The sequence below is a fragment of the Salmo trutta genome, chromosome 20 (genome assembly GCF_901001165.1).
Source record: "Salmo trutta chromosome 20, fSalTru1.1, whole genome shotgun sequence".
Taxonomy (NCBI): domain Eukaryota; kingdom Metazoa; phylum Chordata; class Actinopteri; order Salmoniformes; family Salmonidae; genus Salmo; species Salmo trutta.
The window spans coordinates 2,136,035-2,154,238 of record NC_042976.1 but is presented as its reverse complement, the minus strand read 5'-3'; the positions used below and the strand labels follow the sequence as shown (position 1 = coordinate 2,154,238).

The 18,204-nt window shown below is 48.9% G+C and overlaps 1 protein-coding gene across 1 annotated transcript in view; it reads right to left on the bottom strand.

Moving 5' to 3' along the window:
* fam117bb (family with sequence similarity 117 member Bb) overlaps positions 1-18,204 on the bottom strand; it is a 58,734-nt gene that overhangs the window by 11,758 nt on the left and 28,772 nt on the right. Inside the window, exon 3 of the mRNA XM_029702005.1 lies at positions 3,768-3,863. Within this exon, the coding sequence (XP_029557865.1) occupies positions 3,768-3,863 (96 nt within the window). The remainder of the gene's footprint in view (positions 1-3,767; positions 3,864-18,204) is intronic.

Here is an 18,204-nt window from a genome sequence, read left to right as displayed (position 1 = left end):
TTCAATGTATGAAAATGTATGAAATGTATGCATTCGCTACTGTAAGTCGCTCTGGATAAGAGCGTCTGCGAAATGACTAAAATGTAAATGTAAAATACTATTTGCTCCTCTTGGAGTGTTAATTTCTGCCTAGTGGATGTATGTAATATCGTGCACCGTGACAGCGACCCTCTACCCTGACCCAGCCACACCTCTACCCTGACCCAAACACACCTCTACCCTGACCCAGCCACACCTCTAGCCTGACCCAAACACACCTCTACCCTGACCCAGCCACACCTCTACCCTGACCCAGCCACACCTCTACCCTGACCCAGCCACACCTCTACCCTGACCCAAACACACCTCTACCCTGACCCAGCCACACCTCTACCCTGACCCAGCCACACACCTCTACCCTGACCCTGCCAAACACCACTACCCTGACCCAGCCACACAACTGTACCCTGACCCAGCCACACCTCTACCCTGACCCAGCCACACCTCTACCCTGACCCAGCCACACCTCTACCCTGACCCAGCCACACCTCTACCCTGACCCAAACACACCTCTACCCTGACCCAGCCACACCTCTACCCTGACCCAGCCACACCTCTACCCTGACCCAAACACACCTCTACCCTGACCCAGCCACACACCTCTACCCTGACCCTGCCACACACCACTACCCTGACCCAGCCACACAACTGTACCCTGACCCAGCCACACCTCTACCCTGACCCAGCCACACCTCTACCCTGACCCAAACACACCTCTACCCTGATCCAGCCACACCTCTACCCTGACCCTGACCCAGCCACACCTCTACCCTGACCCAGCCACACCTCTACCCTGACCCAGCCACACCTCTACCCTGACCCAAACACACCTCTACCCTGACCCAGCCACACCTCTACCCTGACCCAAACACACCTCTACCCTGACCCAGCCACACCTCTACCCTGACCCAGCCACACACCTCTACCCTGACCCTGCCACACACCACTACCCTGACCCAGCCACACCTCTACCCTGACCCAGCCACACCTCTACCCTGACCCAAACACACCTCTACCCTGATCCAGCCACACCTCTACCCTGACCCAGCCACACCTCTACCCTGACCCAGCCACACCTCTACCCTGACCCAAACACACCTCTACCCTGACCCAGCCACACCTCTACCCTGACCCAGCCACACCTCTACCCTGACCCAGCCACACACCTCTACCCTGACCCTGCCACACACCACTACCCTGACCCAGCCACACAACTGTACCCTGACCCAGCCACACCTCTACCCTGACCCAGCCACACCTCTACCCTGACCCAGCCACACCTCTACCCTGACCCAAACACACCTCTACCCTGACCCAGCCACACCTCTACCCTGACCCAGCCACACCTCTACCCTGACCCAAACACACCTCTACCCTGACCCAGCCACACCTCTACCCTGACCCAGCCACACACCTCTACCCTGACCCTGCCACACACCACTACCCTGACCCAGCCACACAACTGTACCCTGACCCAGCCACACCTCTACCCTGACCCAGCCACACCTCTACCCTGACCCAAACACACCTCTACCCTGATCCAGCCACACACCTCTACCCTGACCCTGACCCAGCCACACCTCTACCCTGACCCAGCCACACCTCTACCCTGACCCAGCCACACCTCTACCCTGACCCAGCCACACCTCTACCCTGACCCAAACACACCTCTACCCTGACCCAGCCACACCTCTACCCTGACCCAGCCACACCTCTACCCTGACCCAAACACACCTCTACCCTGACCCAGCCACACCTCTACCCTGACCCAGCCACACACCTCTACCCTGACCCTGCCACACACCACTACCCTGACCCAGCCACACAACTGTACCCTGACCCAGCCACACCTCTACCCTGACCCAGCCACACCTCTACCCTGACCCAAACACACCTCTACCCTGATCCAGCCACACCTCTACCCTGACCCTGATCCAGCCACACACCACTACCCTGACCCAGCCACACCTCTACCCTGACCCAGCCACACCTCTACCCTGACCCAGCCACACACCACTACCCTGACCCAGCCACACCTCTACCCTGACCCAGCCACACAACTGTACCCTGACCCAGCCACACACCTCTACCCTGACCCAGCCACACACCTCTACCCTGACCCAGCCACACAACTGTACCCTGACCCAGCCACACAACTGTACCCTGACTCAGCCACACCTCTACCCTGACCCAGCCACACAACTGTACCCTGACCCAGCCACACACCACTACCCTGACCCAGCCACACCTCTACCCTGACCCAGCCACACAACTGTACCCTGACCCAGCCACACACCACTACCCTGACCCAGCCACACCTCTACCCTGACCCAGCCACACATCTGTACCCTGACCCAGCCACACACCTCTGTGTGGGTAAACCACTTCAATCTTTATGGCCCTACAACAAAGAACAAACAGCAAACATATTTGAGAAAACCTACTCATTCACGGGTTTTTCTTTATTTTTACTATGGGTGAAGGAAGGGATGGAGGGGTGTAGAGGGATGGGGGAGGGGGTGGAGGGGTGTAGAGGGCTGGGGGAGGGGATGGGGGGGTGTAGAGGGCTGGGGGAAGGGGTGGAGGGGTGTAGAGGGCTGGGGGAGGGGTGGAGGGGTGTAGATGGCTGGGGGAGGGGTGTAGAGGGCTGGGGGAGGGGGGTGGAGGGGTGTAGAGGGCTGGGGGAAGGGGTGGAGGGGTGTAGAGGGCTGGGGAGGGGGGTGGAGGGGTGTAGAGGGCTGGGGGAGGGGGGTGGAGGGGTGTAGAGGGCTGGGGGAGGGGGTGGAGGGGTGTAGAGGGCTGGGGGAGGGGGGTGGAGGGGTGTAGAGGGCTGGGGGAGGGGGGTGGAGGGGTGTAGAGGGCTGGGGGAGGGGGGTGGAGGGGTGTAGAGGGCTGGGGGAGGGGGGTGGAGGGGTGTAGAGGGCTGGGGGAGGGGTGGAGGGGTGTAGAGGGCTGGGGGAGGGGGGAGGGGTGAGGGGGGTGGAGGGTGTGTAGAGGGCTGGGGGAGGGGTGGAGGGGTGTGTAGAGGGTGGAGGGGTGTAGAGGGCTGGGGGAGGGGGTGGAGGGGTGTAGAGGGCTGGGGAGGGGTGGAGGGGTGTAGAGGGGTGTAGAGGGCTGGGGGAGGGTGTGTAGAGGGCTGGGGGAGGGGTGGGGGGTGTAGAGGGCTGGGGGAGGGGATGGGGGGTGTAGAGGGCTGGGGAGGGGTGTAGAGGGCTGGGGGAGGGGTGGAGGGGTGTAGAGGGCTGGGGGAGGGGTGGAGGGTGTAGAGGGCTGGGGGAGGGGTGTAGAGGGCTGGGGGAAGGGGTGGAGGGGTGTAGAGGGCTGGGGGGGGTGGAGGGTGTGGGGTAGAGGGCTGGGGGAGGGTGTAGAGGGCTGGGGGAGGGGGGTGGAGGGGTGTAGAGGGCTGGGGGAGGGGGTGGGGGGGGTGTAGAGGGCTGGGGGAGGGGGTGGAGGGGTGTAGAGGGCTGGGGAGGGGTGGAGGGGTGTAGAGGGCTGGGGAGGGGTGGAGGGGTGTAGAGGGCTGGGGGAGGGGGTGGAGGGGTGTAGAGGGCTGGGGGAGGGGGTGGAGGGGTGTAGAGGGCTGGGGGAGGGGTGGAGGGGTGTAGAGGGCTGGGGGAGGGGGTGGAGGGGTGTAGAGGGCTGGGGGAGGGGGGTGGAGGGGTGTAGAGGGCTGGGGGAAGGGTGGAGGTGAAGGAGGAGGGGAAGAGGAGGAGGATAGGAGTGCATACCTCTTTAAGTTGGTCAGTGCTTCCCCAGGAGGCTGAACGTTGGTGAGAAGCCCTCCTCCTCTTCTCCACAAACTCCTCTGCCCAGGCACTGGGGGTCTGGGGAAAGAGACACATAAACACAGCAAATCAACCATTTTAACCAATGTTGTGCATATCAAGGCTTAAGTCTTATGTTTGTAAACAGTTCATGTACTGTACACACAGTGATAACTCCCAGATGAATCATGTATAACAAGTTTGTTTATATTTGTTTAATTGTTTGAACAGTTGCAGGACATTTTGGTGATGAAGACTTTCATTCCCACTGGCCTTCTCCATAAAGGAAAATCAAAAGCTCTCAGATCCAGCCAGAGACGGAGTGACCCTCACCCTCTAATCTCCAAGAGGACCACAGTGAGACCAGGGAGTCAGAGATCCTTATTCTTCAGCTTTACTATATTATTCATGACTGGAGACAAACCCTGAACCCAAACCCTGGCTAGCCCCAGACCCTGGCTAGCCCCAGACCCTGGCTAGCCCCAGACCCTGGCTAGCCCCAGCCCCTGGCTAGCCCCAGACCCTGGCTAGCCCCAGACCCTGGCTAGCCCCAGACCCTCATTCATACCACCTTCACAAAGCAGGAGACAAACAGGCAGGGAGGGAGAGAGAGAGAGAGAGAGAGAGAGAGAAAGAGGAGAAGAGAGGAAAGGGAGGAGAGAGAGAGGAGAGAGAGAGAGAGAGGAGGAAGAGAGGAGAAGAGAGAAGAGAGAAGGGAGCGAGGGAGAGAGAGAGAGAGAGAGAGAGAGAGAGGAGAGAGAGAGAGAGAGAGAGAGAGAGAGAGAGAGAGAGAGAGAGAAGGGAGCGAGAGAGAGAGAGAGAGAGAGGGAGAGGGAGAGAGAGACAGAGAGAAAGTTAGCGAGAGAAACAGGCCTCTAGTGATGGGGGGGGAAAGAAATCCATAGTTACATATCGCATTATTATTTTAGACAATATTCTATCGATACTTTGACTTCCAAGTATCTTTATATTTTTTGTTTTGTGCTAGTTAGTGTTAGCTAACGCTAGTCGGCTGTACCTGTGCCAAAAACCTGCTAGGGGGCTAACCATGGGGGTTAGCGTTGGTTGCTGTGAAGCTCTTCGCCTGCAAAAAAGCAGCCATCATTGTGCGTACGAGTTGGCCCATAACATCTTCATAAGGATAAAGGGCCATCCATTATGATAAAGGACCATCCATTATGATAAAGTCCATCCATTATGATAAAGGACCATCCATTATGATAAAGGGCCATCCATTATGATAAAGGCCCATCCATTATGATAAAGTCCATCCATTATGATAAAGGACCATCCATTATGATAAAGGTCCATCCATTATGATAAAGGACCATCCATTATGATAAAGGACCATCCATTATGATAAAGGACCATCCATTATGATAAAGGGCCACCCATTATGATAAAGGCACATCCATTATGATAAAGGGCCATCCATTATGATAAAGGACCATCCATTATGATAAAGAACCAATATTTATGATAAAGGACCATCCATTATGATAAAGGTCCATCCATTATGATAAAGGACCATCCATTATGATAAAGGACCATCCATTATGATAAAGGACCATCCATTATGATAAAGGTCCATCCACTATGATAAAGGACCATCCATTATGATAAATTCCATCCATTATGATAAAGGACCATCCATTATGATAAAGAACCAATATTTATGATAAAGGACCATCCATTATGATAAAGGAACATCCATTATGATAAAGAACCAATATTTATGATAAAGGACCATCCATTATGATAAAGGTCCATCCATTATGATAAAGGACAATCCATTATGATAAAGGACCATCCATTATGATAAAGGTCCATCCATTATGATAAAGGACCCTTCCATTATGATAAAGGACCATCCATTATGATAAAGGACCATCCATTATGATAAAGGACCATCCATTATGATAAAGGTCCATCCATTATGATAAAGGACCATCCATTATGATAAAGGTCCATCCATTATGATAAAGGACCATCCATTATGATAAAGGACCATCCATTATGATAAAGGTCCATCCACTATGATAAAGGACCATCCATTATGATAAAGTCCATCCATTATGATAAAGGACCATCCATTATGATAAAGTCCATCCATTATGATAAAGGACCATCCATTATGATAAAGTCCATCCATTATGATAAAGGACCATCCATTATGATAAAGTCCATCCATTATGATAAAGACCCATCCATTATGATAAAGGTCCATCCATTATGATAAAGACCCATCCATTATGATAAAGGTCCATCCATTATGATAAAGAACCATCCACTATGATAAAGGACCATCCATTATGATAAAGGACCATCCATTATGATAAAGTCCATCCATTATGATAAAGTCCATCCATTATGATAAAGGACCATCCATTATGATAAAGTCCATCCATTATGATAAAGGACCATCCATTATGATAAAGGTTCATCCATTATGATAAAGTCCATCCATTATGATAAAGTCCATCCATTATGATAAAGAACCATCCATTATGATAAAGGACCATCCATTATGATAAAGGACCATCCATTATGATAAAGTCCATCCATTATGATAAAGGTCCATCCATTATGATAAAGTCCATCCATTATGATAAAGGACCATCCATTATGATAAAGAACCAATATTTATGATAAAGGACCATCCATTATGATAAAGGACCATCCATTATGATAAAGGACCATCCATTATGATAAAGGCCCATCCATTATGATAAAGGACCATCCATTATGATAAAGGACCATCCATTATGATAAAGGCACATCCATTATGATAAAGAACCAATATTTATGATAAAGGGCCATCCATTATGATAAAGGACCATCCATTATGATAAAGTCCATCCATTATGATAAAGGCCCATCCATTATGATAAAGGACCATCCATTATGATAAAGGCCCATCCATTATGATAAAGGACCATCCATTATGACAAAGGACCATCCATTATGATAAAGTCCATCCATTATGATAAAGGACCATCCATTATGATAAAGTCCATCCTTTTATGATAAAGAACCATCCATTATGATAAAGGACCATCCATTATGATAAAGACCCATCCATTATGATAAAGGTCCATCCATTATGATAAAGGTCCATCCATTATGATAAAGGACCATCCATTATGATAAAGGACCATCCATTATGATAAAGTCAATCCTTTATGATAAAGGACCATCCATTATGATAAAGGACCATCCATTATGATAAAGTCCATCCATTATGATAAAGGACCATCCATTATGATAAAGTCCATCCATTATGATAAAGGACCATCCATTATGATAAAGTCCATCCATTATGATAAAGTCCATCCATTATGATAAAGACCCATCCATTATGATAAAGGACCATCCATTATGATAAAGACCCATCCATTATGATAAAGGACCATCCATTATGATAAAGGACCATCCATTATGATAAAGGACCATCCATTATGATAAAGGACCATCCATTATGATAAAGGCCCATCCATTATGATATAGGCCCATCCATTATGATAAAGGCCCATCCATTATGATATAGGCCCATCCATTATGATAAAGGCCCATCCATTATGATAAAGGACCATCCATTATATAGTAGGTCCATTATAACTAGGGTATAGAGATCTTGCTCCCTGCTACAGTAGGTCCATTATAACTAGGGTTAGAGATCTTGCTCCCTGATACAGTAGGTCCATTATAACTAGGGTATAGAGATCTTGCTCCCTGCTACAGTAGGTCCATTATAACTGGGTATAGAGATCTTGCTCCCTGCTACAGTAGGTCCATTATAACTAGGGTATATAAATCTTGCTCCCTGATAGGTCCATTATAACCGGGTATAGAGATCTTGCTCCCTGCTACAGTAGGTCCATTATAACTGGGTATAGAGTTCTTGCTCCCTGCTACAGTAGGTCCATTATAACTGGGTATAGAGATCTTGCTCCCTGCTACAGTAGGTCCATTATAACTGGGTATAGAGATCTTGCTCCCTGCTACAGTAGGTCCATTATAACTAGGGTTAGAGATCTTGCTCCCTGATAGGTCCATTATAACTGGGTTTAGAGATCTTGCTCCCTGCTACAGTAGGTCCATTATAACTGGGTATAGAGATCTTGCTCCCTGCTACAGTAGGTCCATTATAACTGGGTATAGAGATCTTGCTCCCTGCTAGGTCCATTATAACTAGGGTTAGAGATCTTGCTCCCTGCTACAGTAGGTCCATTATAACTGGGTATAGAGATCTTGCTCCCTGCTACAGTAGGTCCATTATAACTAGGTATAGAGATCTTGCTCCCTGCTACAGTAGGTCCATTATAACTAGGTATAGAGATCTTGCTCCCTGCTTCAGTAGGTCCATTATAACTAGGGTTAGAGATCTTGCTCCCTGCTACAGTAGGTTAATTATAACTGACTATAGAGATCTTGCTCCCTGCTACAGTAGGTCCATTATAACTGGGTATAGAGATCTTGCTCCCTGCTACAGTAGGTCCATTATAACTGGGTATAGAGATCTTGCTCCCTGCTACAGTAGGTCCATTATAACTAGGTATAGAGATCTTGCTCCCTGCTTCAGTAGGTCCATTATAACTAGGGTTAGAGATCTTGCTCCCTGCTACAGTAGGTTCATTATAACTGACTATAGAGATCTTGCTCCCTGCTACAGTAGGTCCATTATAACTGGGTATAGAGATCTTGCTCCCTGCTACAGTAGGTCCATTATAACTGGGTATAGAGATCTTGCTCCCTGCTACAGTAGGTCCATTATAACTGGGTATAGAGATCTTGCTCCCTGATACAGTAGGTCCATTATAACTGGGTATAGAGATCTTGCTCCCTACTAGGTGCATAATAACTAGGTTTAGAGATCTTGCTCCCTGCTAGGTCCATTATAACTAGGTATAGAGATCTTGCTCCTGCTACAGTAGGTCCATTATAACTAGGGTTAGAGATCTTGCTCCCTGCTAGGTCCATTATAACTGGGTATAGAGATCTTGCTCCCTGCTACAGTAGGTCCATTATAACTAGGGTATAGAGATCTTGCTCCCTGATAGGTCCATTAAAACGGGGTATAGAGATCTTGCTCCCTGCTACAGAAGGTCCATTATAACTGGGTATAGAGATCTTGCTCCCTGATAGGTGCATTATAACTAGGTATAGAGATCTTGCTCCCTGCTACAGTAGGTCCATTATAACTGGGTATAGAGATCTTGCTCCCTGCTACAGTAGGTCCATTATAACTGGGTATAGAGATCTTGCTCCCTGATAGGTCCATTATAACCGGGTATAGAGATCTTGCTCCCTGCTACAGTAGGTCCATTATAACTGGGTATAGAGATCTTGCTCGCTGCTACAGTAGGTGCATTATAACTGGGTATAGAGATCTTGCTCCCTGATACAGTAGGTCCATTATAACTGGGTATAGAGATCTTGCTCCCTGCTACAGTAGGTCCATTATAACTGGGTATAGAGATCTTGCTCCCTGCTACAGTAGGTCCATTATAACTGGGTATAGAGATCTTGCTCCCTGCTAGGTCCATTATAACTGGGTATAGAGATCTTGCTCCCTGCTACAGTAGGTCCATTATAACTAGGGTATAGAGATCTTGCTCCCTGATAGGTCCATTATAACCGGGTATAGAGATCTTGCTCCCTGCTACAGTAGGTCCATTATAACTGGGTATAGAGATCTTGCTCCCTGATAGGTGCATTATAACTAGGTATAGAGATCTTGCTCCCTGCTACAGTAGGTCCATTATAACTGGGTATAGAGATCTTGCTCCCTGCTACAGTAGGTCCATTATAACTGGGTATAGAGATCTTGCTCCCTGATAGGTGCATTATAACTAGGTATAGAAATCTTGCTCCCTGCTACAGTAGGTCCATTATAACTAGGGTTAGAGATCTTGCTCCCTGCTACAGTAGGTCCATTATAACTAGGGTTAGAGATCTTGCTCCCTGCTACAGTAGGTCCATTATAACTGGGTATAGAGATCTTGCTCCCTGCTACAGTAGGTCCATTATAACTAGGTATAGAGATCTTGCTCCCTGCTACAGTAGGTCCATTATAACTGGGTATAGAGATCTTGCTCCCTGCTACAGTAGGTCCATTATAACTGGGTATAGAGATCTTGCTCCCTGATAGGTGCATTATAACTAGGTATAGAGATCTTGCTCCCTGCTACAGTAGGTCCATTATAACTAGGGTTAGAGATCTTGCTCCCTGCTACAGTAGGTCCATTATAACTAGGGTTAGAGATCTTGCTCCCTGATACAGTAAGTCCATTATAACTAGGTTTAGAGATCTTGCTCCCTGATACAGTAGGTCTATTATAACTGGGTATAGAGATCTTGCTCCCTGCTACAGTAGGTCCATTATAACTAGGTTTAGAGATCTTGCTCCCTGCTAGGTGCATAATAACTAGGTTTAGAGATCTTGCTCCCTGCTAGGTCCATTATAACTAGGTATAGAGATCTTGCTCCCTGCTACAGTAGGTCCATTATAACTAGGGTTAGAGATCTTGCTCCCTGCTACAGTAGGTCCATTATAACTAGGGTTAGAGATCTTGCTCCCTGCTAGGTCCATTATAACTGGGTATAGAGATCTTGCTCCCTGCTACAGTAGGTCCATTATAACTAGGGTATAGAGATCTTGCTCCCTGATAGGTCCATTATAACTAGGGTTAGAGATCTTGCTCCCTGCTACAGTAGGTCCATTATAACTAGGGTTAGAGATCTTGCTCCCTGATGTGAAGAGACAGGCCTTTAATGTGAAGAGACAGGCCTTCAATGAGAAGAGACAGGCCTTTAATGTGAAGAGACAGGCCTGTAATGTGAAGAGACAGGCCTGTAATGTGAAGAGACCGGCCTTTAATGTGAAGAGACAGGCCTTCAATCTGAAGCAACAAGGAAAACAGGCTTCTGATGCACACACGGGAACATTGAACTTTATCTTAGCATCTAGAAAAGCATGTAGGTACTGTAGCCCGCCAGATATCAACGTCTATCTGGAATCACCCTCCTGCGTCCATCAGCAGAAAGGGCTGTAACAACCCACACCATAGCCCAGCCTGCTGCTGTAACAACCCACACCATAGCCCAGCCTGCTGCTGCTGTAACAACCCACACCATAGCCCAGCCTACTGCTGTAACAACCCACACCATAGCCCAGCCTGCTGCTGTAACAACCCACACCATAGCCCAGCCTACTGCTGCTGTAACAACCCACACCATAGCCCAGCCTGCTGCTGCTGTAACAACCCACACCATAGCCCAGCCTGCTGCTGTAACAACCCACACCATAGCCCAGCCTACTGCTGTAACAACCCACACCATAGCCCAGCCTGCTGCAGTAACAACCCACACCATAGCCCAGCCTGCTGCTGCTGTAACAACCCACACCATAGCCCAGCCTGCTGCTGTAACAACCCACACCATAGCCCAGCCTACTGCTGTAACAACCCACACCATAGCCCAGCCTGCTGCTGTAACAACCCACACCATAGCCCAGCCTGCTGCTGTAACAACCCACACCATAGCCCAGCCTGCTGCTGCTGTAACAACCCACACCATAGCCCAGCCTACTGCTGTAACAACCCACACCATAGCCCAGCCTGCTGCTGCTGTAACAACCCACACCATAGCCCAGCCTGCTGCTGTAACAACCCACACCATAGCCCAGCCTGCTGTAACAACCCACACCATAGCCCAGCCTGCTGCTGTAACAACCCACACCATAGCCCAGCCTGCTGTAACAACCCACACCATAGCCCAGCCTGCTGCTGTAACAACCCACACCATAGCCCAGCCTGCTGCTGCTGTAACAACCCACACCATAGCCCAGCCTGCTGCTGTAACAACCCACACCATAGCCCAGCCTGCTGCTGCTGTAACAACCCCCATGGGATTTATTGTAAATTCCAATTCCCCCTGGGATTTATTGTAAATTCCAATTCCCCCTGGGATTTATTGTAAATTCCAATTCCCCCTGGGATTTATTGTAAATTCCAATTCCCCCTGGGATTTATTGTAAATTCCAATTCCCCCTGGGATTTATTGTAAATTCCAATACCCCCTGGGATTTATTGTAAATTCCAATTCCCCCTGGGATTTATTGTAAATTCCAATTCCCCCTGGGATTTATTGTAAATTCCAATTCCCCCTGGGATTTATTGTAAATTCCAATCCCCCCTGGGATTTATTGTAAATTCCAATTCCCCCTGGGATTTATTGTAAATTCCAATTCCCCCTGGGATTTATTGTAAATTCCAATACCCCCTGGGATTTATTGTAAATTCCAATTCCCCCTGGGATTTATTGTAAATTCCAATCCCCCCTGGGATTTATTGTAAATTCCAATTCCCCCTGGGATTTATTGTAAATTCCAATTCCCCCTGGGATTTATTGTAAATTCCAATTCCCCCTGGGATTTATTGTAAATTCCAATTCCCCCTAGGATTTATTGTAAATTCCAATTCCCCCTGGGATTTATTGTAAATTCCAATTCCCCCTGGGATTTATTGTAAATTCCAATTCCCCCTGGGGTTTATTGTGTTGGGGAGAAAAATGCAATCATCACCTTGAAAATTAAGATTAGGGGCTCAATTCAAACCAAACTGCAGTATTTACACAGTAGCTCTTTTTTCCAATGCAATTTACATTTTTTATTTAACGAGGCAAGTCAGTTAAGAACAAATTCTTATTTTCAATGACGGCCTACCAGGGAACAGTGGGTTAACTGCCTTGTTCAGGGGCAGAACGACAGATTTTTACCTTGTCAGCTCGGGGATTCAATCTTGCAACCTTCCGGTTACTAGTCCAACGCTCTAACCACTAGGCTACCTGCCGCCCCCAATGGTCAAATGAAGTCACATATTGGTCTTGGGTACTGTATAAAACCTACAACTACTTCCAGGGCGACCCCACTCACTGGCATACTTTCCCTGTTCAGAACTAGAAGTGTGTGGGCCAGGGATGAATATTGTCAATTAAGTTTATAAACTAAATGTAAAGATATCTGTCCCATGTGTGATTACAACTCAAAACCATTCAACTGCGCCACCAATCAGTCATAACAGCTGGGGGAAAGAATAGAACGAATCGTCAGCTATTTATTTTCACGATGGATATACCTACGACTATAAACGTACACCGAGAGTACAGAACATTAGGAACACCTGCTCTTTCCATAGCATGGACTGACCAGTTGAAAGTTATGATCCCTTATTGATGTCACCTGTTAAATCCACTTCAAATCAGTGTAGATGAAGGGCAGGAGACAGGTCAAAGAAGTATTTTAATGACGAGATATGGATTGTGTATGTGTGACCATTCAGAGGGTGAATAGGCAGGACAAAAGATTGAAGTGACTTTGAACAGGGTTACGGTAGTAGGTGCCAGGCGTACCGGTTTGAGTCAAGAACTGCAACGCTGCTGGGTTTTTCATGCTCAAAAGTTTCCTGTGTGTATCAAGAATGGTCCACCACTCAAAGGACATCCTGCCACCTTGACACAGCTGTAGGAGTCAACATGGGCCAGCATCCCTGTGGAACGCTTTCAACACCTTGTAGAGTCCATGACCCCGAAGAATTGAGGCTGTTCTGAGAGAGGGGTGCAAAGGGGTGCAACTCAATTTTAGGAAGGTGTTCCTAATGTTTTGTACACTCTGTATAATCCTCAAAACCTATGTAACGAGTATTCATATTGTCTTGTGTATTTCACCTGAATCCTTTCATTAGTTTTTAGTTTCCATATCCATGGATTGTAAAAAAAAATAAAAAATAAAAAATCATTTAGCAGACGCTCTTATCCAGAGCGACTTACAGTAGTGAATGCATACATTTCATACAATTTCATACATATCATACATTTTTTTTTTCTGTGCTGGCCCCCCGTGGGAATCGAACCCACAACCCTGGTGTTGCAAACACCATGCTCTACCAACTGAGCTACAGGGATTGTAAGTGTATCGATTAGTCTTTGGTGTATTGCTCTGACCGCTGGTGTTTCCCCTCTTCAGTCTGTTTTCATTCTAATCAGGAGAGAGGTATGTGTTCACGTGTGTGCAAATGTACATATGGTTTAAACATTTAGAACAGGTAAAACATCATTGTAATTTTGATAGAATGTATTCCAACATTGTTGTGTTGCTAGTGAACCTTTTGTGATGAATTACACAACGAGTGGGTCTATAATCGGTGAATGCTGATTGGTTTAAAAGCGCATTCCAAATTGTGTCTATTCCACAAGTTACCACCGGCTAAATCTATGACGTTAAAATGACTATTTACTCTGTTCCATCTGACTGTGCAATCCACTGTCTCATCAGCCCAGCCAGGCAATTTATAAACTTGATCTCCACTATAAAAAGCATCTAGACATTATCTTTTAGTCTAACATTTAGTTTTCAACAGCGGAGATTTGTATAAACCTTGTCTGTCTCTCTGACATTTGCGACATTGTTTCAATATTCAAATTGGATCTCCAGCTGTCCCGTAGTAATGAACGTGTAAGGGACAAGACGGACGGACAGATAGCGTTTCTCAGCCAGTCCAACTCATGAATCAGCTGGCATTATTTTTTATGGAAATATGCAAAGAAATGTCAATTGAAAAAAAGGTGAAACGAAACGAAGTGCAGCTAGTCTTTCTGTCAGATCTACACCCGCTCCCCCTCTCCGGCGTTCGACATCACCGGTTTACTAAACCACCGGGCCTGGCATCGATCATTACTCTCATTACTCCCACCTGGCATCAATCATTACTCCCCCCTGGCATCAATCATTACTCTCACCTGGCATCGATCATTACTCCCACCTGGCATCGATCATTACGCCCACCTGGCATCGATCATTACGCCCACTTGGCATCGATCATTACTCCCACCTGGCATCAATCATTACACCCACCTGGCATCGATCATTACTCCCACCTGGCATCAATCATTACGCCCACCTGGCATCGATCATTACTCTCACCTGGCATCAATCATTACGCCCACCTGGCATCGATCATTACGCTCACCTGGCATCGATCATTACTCTCATTACTCCCACCTGGCATCGATCATTACTCTCACCTGGCATCAATCATTACTCTTACCTGGCATCAATCATTACTCCCCCCTGGCATCAATCATTACTCTCACCTGGCATCGATCATTACTCTCACCTGGCATCAATCATTACACACACCTGGAATCGATCATTACTCTCACCTGGCATCAATCACTACTGTCACCTGGCATCGATCATTACTCTCACCTGGCATCGATCATTACGCCCACCTGGCATCGATCATTACGCGTACCTGGCATCGATCATTACTCCCACCTGGCATCAATCATTACGCCCACCTGGCATCGATCATTACTCCCACCTGGCATCAATCATTACGCCACCTGGCATCGATCATTACTCTCACCTGGCATCAATCATTACTCTCATTACTCCCACCTGGCATCGATCATTACTCTCACCTGGCATCAATCATTACTCTCCCCTGGCATCAATCATTACTCTCACCTGGCATCAATCATTACTCTTACCTGGCATCAATCATTACTCCCACCTGGCATCGATCATTACTCCCACCTGGCATCGATCATTACTCTCACCTGGCATCAATCATTACTCTCACCTGGCATCAATCATTACACCCCCTTGCATCAATCATTACTCTCACCTGGCATCAATCATTACTCTCACCTGGCATCAATCATTACTCCCACCTGGCATCAAGGTGGGGTCGGGGGTGGGGTCGGGGTTCGAGGGTGGGGTTGAGGGTCGGGGGTGGGGGTCGAGGGTGGGGTCGGGGGTGGGGTCAGGGGTGGGGTCGGGGGTGGGGTCAGGGTCGAGGGTGGGGTCGGGGTCGGGGGTGTGGTCGGGGGTGGGGCCGGGGGTCGGGTCGAGGGTGGGGTCGAGGGTGGGGTTGGGGGTCGGGTCAAGGGTGGGGTCGAGGGTGGGGTCGGGGGTGGGGTCGAGGGTGGGGTCGGGGGTGGGGTCGAGGGTGGGGTCGAGGGTGGGGTCGGGGGTCGGGTCGAGGGTGGGGTCGGGGGTCGGGGTCGAGGGTGGGGGGTGGGGTCGGGGGTGGGGTCGGGGGTCGGGGTCGAAGGTGGGGGTCGAGGGTGGGGGTTGAGGGTGGGGTCGGGGGTGGGGTCGGGGTCGAGGGTGGGGTCGGGGGTGGGGTCGGGGTCGAGGGTGGGGTCGAGGGTGGGGTCGGGGGTCGGGTCGGGGGTGGGGTCGAGGGTTGGGGGTCGAGGGTGGGGTCGAGGGTGGGGTCGGGGGTGGGGTCGGGGGTGGGGTCGGGGGTGGGGTCGAGGGTGGGGGGTGGGGGGGATGTTTCCCAATGCTGGAAAGGGCCCCCCGAGTGAAAAAGTTAGACAAAATTGCATATGGTCTGGCTGCAGGCAGAGCAGAGCAAAGCAGAACAGGGGAGTGCAGAATAGCATAACAGAGAGCAGAGTAGAGCCCAGAGCAGATTAGAGCCCAGAGCAGAGTTGGGCAGAGCAGATTGGAGCCCAGAGCAGAGCAGAGCCCAGAGCAGAGTAGAGCCCAGAGCAGAGTAGGGCAGAGCAGAGTAGAGTCCAGAGCAGAGTAGAGCCCAGAGCAGAGTAGAGCCCAAAGTAGAGTAGAGCCCAGAGTAGAGTAGAGCCCAGAGCAGAGTAGAGCCCAGAGCAGAGTAGAGCCCAGAGTAGAGTAGAGCCCAGAGTAGAGCAGAGTCCAGAGCAGAGTAGAGCCCAGAGTAGAGCAGAGCCCAGAGCAGAGTAGGGCAGAGCAGAGTAGAGCCCAGAGTAGAGCAGAGCCCAGAGCAGAGCAGAGCAGAGCCCAGAGCAGAGTAGAGCCCAGAGCAGAGTAGAGCCCAGAGTAGAGTAGAGCCCAGAGTAGAGCAGAGTCCAGAGTAGAGCCCAAAGTAGAGTAGAGCCCAGAGCAGAGTAGAGCCCAGAGCAGAGCAGAGTAGAGCCCAGAGCAGAGTAGAGCCCAGAGCAGAGCAGAGTCCAGAGTAGACCCCAGAGTAGAGTAGAGTAGAGTAGAGCAGAGTAGAGTAGAGCAGAGTAGAGTAGAGCAGAGTAGAGTAGAGTAGAGCCCAGAGCAGAGTAGAGCAGAGTAGAGTATAGTATAGTAAAGCACGGGAAGAGAGGACTGGGGGCTGGAGAGGTCTGGTGGCAGATCTGAGTTCAAATACAATTTAAAATCATTTTAAAGTACTTTTGTCTGTGTTTGATTGAGTGCTTGACTGGTTTAGTAGGACCAATAGAATAGTCCCAAAACACTGCCAACCCCCACTCATCTGACACCCCCAGACAGGCCACAGAAAACACTGAAAGAAAAATGTTTGAGTAATATTTGAACCCAGGTGGGTCTGGTCCTGCCTGGGTCTTTGCCAAAGATCACTTCCTCCTTCTCAGGAGTTTAAGATTACCAGCTGAGCCAGAGACCGGGACAGACAGAGCTCTGTTATACAGCTGTGGGGACTGACTGGAGGGAGAGGGGGAGAGAGGGAGAGGGGGAGAGGGGGAGAGGCACAGGGAAAGAAGAGGAGTAGGAGGGACAGGGAGAGGGAGAGGAGAGGCGGGCAGGTAGGGACTGCTGTAAGGGACACACCACACAGTGCTCACACACACACACACACACCCACACACCCACACACACACACACACACACACACACACACACACACACACACACACACACACACACACACACACACACACAACACGCCGTGTCATCTGTGCCGAAAGGTCTGGAGAGGGAGAGGAAATATTGCCGGAGACCAATGAGTGTCTTTCATAACGTTAGTCAGTATTCAATGGGTTCATTATCGCTGACACACTGAGTTCATTATCGCTGACACACTGAGTTCATTATCCCTGACACACTGAGTTCATTATCGCTGACACACTGAGTTCATTATCCCTGACACACTGAGTTCATTATCGCTGACACACTGAGTTCATTATCCCTGACACACTGAGTTCATTATCCCTGACACACTGAGTTCATTATCGCTGACACACTGAGTTCATTATCCCTGACACACTGAGTTCATTATCCCTGACACACTGAGTTCATTATCGCTGACACACTGAGTTCATTATCGCTGACACACTGAGTTCATTATCGCTGACACACTGAGTTCATTATCCCTGACACACTGAGTTCATTATCGCTGACACACTGAGTAACAATGTGTTCATTATCGCTGACACACTGGGTAACAATGTGTTCATTATCCCTGACACACTGAGTTCATTATCGCTGACACACTGAGTTCATTATCGCTGACACACTGAGTTCATTATCGCTGACACACTGAGTTCATTATCCCTGACACACTGAGTTCATTATCGCTGACACACTGAGTTCATTATCGCTGACACACTGAGTTCATTATCGCTG